The following is an 8,198-nucleotide window of genomic DNA, read 5'->3' on the forward strand; positions in this document are numbered from 1 at the left end:
ATGTGTGAAATGCTGACCAGGTTATTGTTCAGCAGTACCTCTCGCTTATAGCTGCAAGTTAGTAAATCCAGGACAGAATTTTTCTCATTGGTGAACAGGTTCACTGTCGTTGGTACATCCTTGCCAATCTTCACCACACTAGCCAAAAGTTTTCGTCCTTTTACTAGAGCCTCAAACCTGTCAGTGATGTCCTTGTCTTCAGAAGGGGCCAGCCCATCCAGACAACATCTATGCACTAGTAATGGAATCTTGGCCATCCCCTCTGGGAGCAACCACAGCTCCTTTTCACTCAGCAATGTTTTACTTCCTTCATCAACATAATACACTGAATACATGTTATCTGGTAATTTGTTTGTGATGAGGGCTCTGCTATGCCCCCCATGAATTTTATTTGGGCAGACAACTGCATCGCCAATATCAATGTCACCTTTTGAAAGCTTTCCTGTCAGAACTAGAATTTTTAGCTTCTCCCGAAGTGAAGGTACTTGCTCTTTCTGTCTTCTGAACTGGAGGCAAAATTTCCATGGCCCCTTCTCCACAGTGGTTACATCTGCCGCTTCTTTGACACCCAATGGCATTTTCCACTGAGAATAAGCTGCCCTTTGAGGAGGAGGGGCAGGGCTCTCAGCTTTGGTCTCCAATTTTACATTACTATTCCCTGTCAAGGCACCTACACTGATAAGGGGTTTTGTAGACATCTTAGCAAGGCCAGCTACCAGCATGCTGAAGACCAATGGGAGGTTCTGCTGATCAAGAGGACAAATGTAACTGGTTCCATCTGGGTGCTTCTCAAACACAGCCTCAACCCTCTTGTTGAGCAACATGCACTTCAACCATTTCTCAGCCTCAGCAAGTCTATCCTCAACTGGCATGACATCAGCAAGCACAAACTGCTGACAAGATGGAGGATATTTGCTTGCAGACACATGCTTGGGGCAATAGTACAGGTGGCTTAATCTCACTTGGATGTTTGGGCAGCATTCATCAACTAGTAGGACCCTCAGAAAACCTTTAGGAACTTCACTTGTGTCTGTAATGGAAGAAAATGGATAACTTGGTATCACTGACCTACATACCAATACAGAGAGAAGTTTAACATCATGTTATAATTTCTTCAATCATTATTATTATTATTATTATTATCATCATCATTATCTTTTTTTTTTCTTTTTGTCTTTCACAATAAATGTCTTCTACAGAGGACTTTGCTTGAAAATATTAACATATAAGTATATCAAAAGGCAGACCCTCAAATTAGGGTCAGCACCTAAGATTATCAACACAATATTACTGATGGGGAATAAGAAATAAGGGGGTGGATCAACACAAAAAATAAAAGGAATAACTACATCCATTAAGGATGATGATGACAGGGAAAAAAGGAAGAGGAAGATACAAAACAAAGGACAAAGACAAGAGGAAGAGGAAGAGACAGAACAAAGGACAAAGACAAGAGGAAGAGGATCTGACACAAGACCTGGAAAGCAGGGGAAGAGAATAATGATATAACTATTACCTGTGATGACTGCCCTGCACAGTCTTGGCTTTCCGTTATCATCAATCACAGTCACAGCTACAAGGTTTCGGCTGCATAATTCTGAAGCAGGTAGAGTGCTAAAACTGCTTGCACCGAGTAAACCACTGATCTGAAATTAAGGTATATTCCTTTAGAGTGAGTTTTCTCCTCTCTCATTCTTTCTCACACATACATATAAACAAAAATAATAATAATAATAACATTAGCAAGAAAATAAATAATAATGACTTCTAAAACTTGACACTGAACCTAAGACAATGAAGATTTTTTTTTTTTATTCAATACAATCATTTTCATGCAACAACTATCATCATTGTCATCTAATCTCTCTGATGACAGTGTCGACAAATACGTTCCTGAAGGGGACAGAAGCGATGCCAGTGACACTGTTGTTACTTTAGCACAATTATCTTACTAGAACAAACCCATCAAGTTTGTGTAATAGGATTCCTTCACTATTATATTGGTGCAGGAAGCAACCACTCCTATGTGGGAGATGACCTTATATTCTCGTGAGAACACATATGATTAAAATGAATATTTGCAAGCTGTCTCGGACTCGAAACATTCTGGACTCCTGATGACAACGACTTTACTGAGAGGGAAGATGACTGGCTACCCGAGGCAGTGACGTCAGCTGGGAGACTGACTGGAGTTGAAGAAGCTGTCACTTCTTCAGACTCGGATTCTGAAGAGGATCTCCAGGGGAAATCTGTGTCTTCTACTATTGGCATGTCAAGAAGATTGTTTTACTTAAGAAATAAACTTTCGTTGACATGCTCCTAAGATATAGCTAGAAAGTTGGGGATCCCGAATCGTGAAACCAATTGAGTATTTTCTATTCTTATGTCGGTGAGGAATTTTGGTGAGATATTGCAATGTACACAAATATGAAATCATTGAAAAACCTAAACGGAACATGTATCATACAAACAGCCAAGAAATTGCTACATCATAGATGACATTTGCCATGTTTTATAAAGATGATAAGGTTTAAAGTATGGCAGTCAAAAACTAGGATCCTTGGAGTGCTGAGAAAAAATGACGAGATAGATTTTTCAATTCTCAGACAACTAAGGTTATGATGGACAGCACTATATTGGAAAAAGAGGACAAGAAAGCAGATAGGTTGTGGAAAGTGAGACCTCTACTGAAAGCAGTACGAACTCGTTGCAGTGAGTTGCCAAGGCCATCAAAGATCAGTATTGATGAGAGCATGATTTCTATTCGAGGTAGGATCAGTATCAGACATGTTCCAGGCAATCCTTTCCCAGATGGGTTAAAAATGTTTGTGTTAGCTTCCCCAAGTGGAATGGTACTAGTTTTTTAATTTTTTCAAAATAAAGAAGCATTGCTATCCATTGTTGAAAAGTTATATGTTAAACCTAACAGAACCATCACATCTGGTGAAGCAGCAGTTTTAACCCTTTGCCGACGGGTGGCATGTACGTACATGCCATGGCATGCCTGGACTATCTGCAGGTGGCAGGTATATACTGCAATGGTGCGCATGATGTCCGTATCCGGGGCATTGTATGGCCATGCCATGAGTGTTTTTGTTACAATTATAATATATTATTTTTTTTAACACTTTCTCATTTTTTCCTATAGTATGCATTTCATAAAGGTTTCTCGGGATTCCGAGGTTAGCATCTAAAAAATTACATCAGTAATCGGGCCGCGCCTCGCTAAATATGCGAGTCGCCGCGCGTGTGTAGAAATTGTACGTATGTGTCGGGAGGAAGTAGGGGAGGGAGTTTGGGAGATCAAGAACTTGACATATATGTGCAAAAGGGTCACGGTCAGTGAGGGTCAGGGTAATGTGTTGTATGTATGTATATGTACATATATTTATGTGTGTGAGTTTATGTATATGTATATACATACAGTTATATATATGCATATTAATATACATATATAATTGTATATATATACATAGATATATACATATATATACATGTGTGTGTGTGTGCGCGTGCGTGCATTCATTAATGCGTACATTGAGTGCCTGTGCGTAAATGTGTGTATCTGTATACATACGTGTCTGATCGGTAATTCAAGTCGATGAGCGATTGAGCGGAAGCGTGTGTGTGGCAGTCGCGGTTTGTGATTACATGGAGCATAAGTTGTGTTACATATACGTATGCGTATTTATGAGTATTATGGGAATGGGTGGAGGTCAAGAGTATGACATAGATGTGCAAAACGGTGAAGTTAAGCGTAGGATCAGGAAAAAGAAGAGGGAGAGAACAATGAAAGAAGACAAAAACATATCTGAAAGAAAAAAATACAAGAAAGGAAGCGAAGAAAACAACCACAAACAAAGCGCAAACCGAGCACAGAGTGAACGAGGAACAAGGAACCGGATAGCTTTACATTTGCTGTGGTAAAAGTCGGGACCAAGTAAATGGCGCATTTCTGATGGCTGATGAGGTATGATAGAAGTGCCTTACACTGACCAATTCAGTCTACTTCTGCTGTGTATACCCTGAAGATGCCCCGAAAAGTTCAAGCAACTGCTTCTGCTGCCGCCGCCCGTCCTGATGACTATCCTGACGACCCTCTGCCTTCCACCTCGGCAGGTACTCCTTGATTTTACGACGACTCGTCGAACGAGGACGGCGAGAGGTACGTGCCAAGGGGAAGGAGTTGTTCCGAAGACAGCACCAGTGACAGTGATGTCAGCAGCGACAACGGTGAAGATCGGATCTAGCTTACTGTCCCAACAGGATCCTCTAGATTCAGATGCGCCGTGTCGGCATAGGAGTGACAAGCCAGGGAAGAGGCTCTCCGGACAACCATGGTCCAGGTGGAGGAAGGAGAATGTCACAGAAAGTTTGTTCGAGCCCCCTGGGCGTCACATCCCCCAGCTGGAGATATTCTCCCACTTCCTCACCGATGAGCTCATGGAGGTGCTCATCCGCAAGACAAACCTGTAAGTTCTTGTAATTTTTTCCAGTTGCAAATACGCATTTCGTGTCATATTGGATATATGTTTCATGAATATCAAAATTCTACAAGTAAAATCTGATATAAATTTTTGCTGTACAATGACTATAATGTCTACCATTCTGTCTCTCAGGTTCTACCGTTCAAAGGACAACCCACAGTCTTTCACATGAAAGGATTGGAGGGGACCCTCTGTCTCAGAGCTTTCGGCCTACATTGGCTGAGGAAGGCCATGGGCTTATTCAAAAAAGACTGAGCAGGAGGGGATTACTGGGTCGACCGGTATCTCTCTGATTCGCGCCCCAGTTCCGGAGACTATGCGATAGGGGATGTTACTATGTCTGAGCCTGATACTCCACGTGGTGGAGAGGGGAGTCATCCCCTGAGACCGCCGTGGAAGTTGAGGCCAGCACGATCGAATTTCCAGTGCCAATTCGCGTGGTCTATAATCGGAGAAGATCACGGTTCGAAGTCTTGGAAATCTCGTGGGAGCTCTGTAGCCGTGATCCTTCAAACCCCAGCACGCAGCTTCAGGGTTAGTTTATTAAGCTCGCGGTCAGTGAATGGCCCGAGCCAAGGCTATACATCCGAGCCTTCGAAATTTACAACGGGCAAGGACAAAGGCGACTAACCTGCATCCCAGAGGGCTGGTATTGCCCGGCGCAAACCCCATGTAGTCGCCGACTACAATGGTGGGATGAAGGGGGTCGAGGAGTGACAGCTGGTTCAAGTTCGACAGATCTCTCCCCCCCCCACCCAACAAAAAAAAAAGTCCTCAATGAGGGGGAAAGTCATTTTTTCGGTTGAAATATTTCGATTATTTGAAAATTGAGATCTGGGACAGTGGCGTCCTTCCTCTACCCCGAGAACAAGTGTGCCAGGCGTAAAAGCGCCGGGAAGGCATTTAAAAGTTTAAATGTCTACTACCCCACATGGTGGGGATTTAAATTCATTTACCTACCAACTGTCGTTTCTTTTCGTATAGTTTCTTCTGAGTCGTTTTTTTTTAAATAGATTTTTGGGTATAGTATCTATGAGGCTGCTTACAAGCTTCCCATGGCAGAGGCTCCGCGGCCCCCATGGGTGACGAGCAAGAATCAGTATTGATTTTCCCAGCGCGAGTGTACACACGCTGGATTCTCTCACGATTTGTAGTTTTTTTTTTTACTCGCTTATGGTGTTTTGTGCTCTCTACATTTTCAAAGTACAATGGGAAAACTAAAAGCAAGATCTGTGGCATTGGGGGAGGGTTTCAAGAAAAGAATGAAAGCATATTGGGAGGAAAGAAAACAAAAACAAAGTGACGAAACGGAACCTCAACTGAGTACGTCACGGGCCGAGCCATGCTTCCCAGCTGGCCAAGTTGCACGTGGACCATGTGACAACAAAAGATGTAATGGACAAAGCTAGAGTATCCCCACGTGTGATCACACAGAAGAAGCAAAGAAATCCCCCCAAATCTAAAGACTACCAACCCGGAGGCTTTGATGCATAGGCCTATACAACATAGGCCTAACCTGGCAACAATGAGTTGGGTGGCGCCCAATGACACCCTCTCCTTTGAGGGACTAATATTTTGTCTCTTATAATACATTCAGATTCACTGATGTATCATATGAGACAAAAGGGGACCAGGGTGCCTATATCAACAATGAGGACTTCCTATGCAGGTGACCTTAGATGACCTGAATGACCTTCCTTGTAAATATGACCTCTTGAGCAGTGTCAGGTATAAGGTAAGGAACAATGCATAAGTTTGTTACCTAAAAAAAAAAAAAAAAAAAAAAAAAAAAAACAGTACTTTACTTTTTATAGTAACCGAAACATATAAATGCATTTTTCTCAATTTTTTTTTTTTAAGGTTTAAACAAAATTAACCAGAATTCTCGACTTCTATTGCTCCGATTTTATTTTTTGTTGGAGCATAGAATTCAGAAAGACATTGTCTTCAAATATGATTATTCATTTTTGTCTATCGCAAAAATTATAGAATCTACGATATATTTTTCAGCGAAATATTATAAAAAAAAAAAATAAATAAATGAATGAATAAATAAAAAAAATATAAAAAATTGCTGAACTTTTGATGACTGTGAGACATATATTTGACGATACAAGAAAGTCTATAAGAGCATTTTTTCTCTTGGGTGATCTTTTAACTCCAGTGCCAAGGAAATTGTTCTACTTAGAATAATTTTCCGTGAATATAATTTTTTTTTGAACATGGGGTAAAATATCTACAATTTTTTTTTTGTTTGTTTGTTTGTTAAAAGTTATGATCCGATTTCTATAAAAATATAACTAGGGATGCATGACAGTCTAACATAAGCTGTAAAAAAATTCATTAGTCTAGACGGAAAATTACGGCCACAGGGAATGAAAATATAAAATGGCGACCAGAAAAATGACTTTCTCCCTTGATCAAGTGGTATAAGAAGGTTTTGTTCAACCTTACTGACATGGCAGTGGTCAACTCCTATTGCTAGTGCACAAGGCACGCTGATGGCGCGCTATGACACAGCTGACCTTCAGGAAGACGCTTAGCAAGGAACTCTTGCGGCGAGGAGGCCATAGTCGAGAGTTCAGGTCACGGTCACGGTCCCAGTCCCGCTCCCCGCCTCTGCTTCTTCAGGGTATCCAATTGCCGGAATTCAGACGCCTAACGGCGATACACACCGTATGCAAAGCGTGCTACAGGGGGAACGGTTGAGGAAGATGACCAAGATGATGTGTTCAGGGTGTGATGTTTCTCTCTGTCGGGTTTCCTGCTCTGAGGAATATCACATTCTGAACGCATCTACGTCGAGGTGGTCCTCCTCACATGACGAATATGTATATATTGTAATAATAAAAAAAATAAAAAAATAAAAAATAAATAAAAAAATAAAATAAATGTAATAGAAAAAAAAATCTTTACATACCCTTCTATACTACACTTATCCTTTACAAAACAATATGAAAAAATATCAGAAAATACAATCTTGACAAGCGAAGCCCATCACCAATATAAATTTATGAAATTATAATAAAAATAATGGAGGATAATTAATACTAATGGCAGATATTAGTATTCCACGAAATGATGAAGTAAAACTACATGAAAATACTGATATGTATTTGGTTTTTATAAAAAAAAAAAAAAAAAAAAAAAAGTAAAACACTGAACAAAAAATTATATCTATATGGAAGTGATAATATAAACCTGTTGAAACTAAAGTTTATTTTACAAGATAAACTTGAAAAAAAATGTAAAGAAAATACACAAATAAACCTAAATTTCAACTCCATGATTACCACACAAAGTATTTATTCAAGACTATAGAAGCAACATTAATAGATATAAACTATGTGAGTCATATATAAAAAAAACTCCTACAGTATCTGATTTATCGGAAAAATGGCAAAATAGAGATCTTCAGAAAAATGATAATACGTGAAAATACAACATAGGTTATAATATTACGAAGAAAAGCAAGGGATGCTGGTATTGGGCATGGAGCGGTCGCGCCATGCTTAGGGTGACGATATGAGCCCCCGGCAGTGAGGCCCGGGCCACTATGAATACACATCAGGAAGTCACCCGTCGGCAAAGGGTTAAGGTTTGTGCACAGTGTGGATGCTAGCACAAGTATTTTTTTATATAGATATTTTACAAGCTCAAACTAGCTGTGTGACCTGTATGACAGAGGACTTCGAGGCACAGGCACTATTA

The 8,198-nt window shown here is 40.4% G+C and overlaps 1 protein-coding gene across 1 annotated transcript in view; it reads right to left on the reverse strand.

Moving 5' to 3' along the window:
• Window positions 1-8,198, reverse strand: part of LOC119591079 — a 73,644-nt gene that overhangs the window by 19,832 nt on the left and 45,614 nt on the right. The window contains 2 exon segments of the mRNA XM_037939804.1: window positions 1-1,030; window positions 1,517-1,646. The exon segment at window positions 1-1,030 is cut by the window's left edge and continues 202 nt beyond it. Of these exon segments, the coding sequence (XP_037795732.1) occupies window positions 1-1,030; window positions 1,517-1,646 (1,160 nt within the window).

The sequence above is a fragment of the Penaeus monodon genome, chromosome 3 (assembly GCF_015228065.2).
Source record: "Penaeus monodon isolate SGIC_2016 chromosome 3, NSTDA_Pmon_1, whole genome shotgun sequence".
NCBI classification, from domain to species: domain Eukaryota; kingdom Metazoa; phylum Arthropoda; class Malacostraca; order Decapoda; family Penaeidae; genus Penaeus; species Penaeus monodon.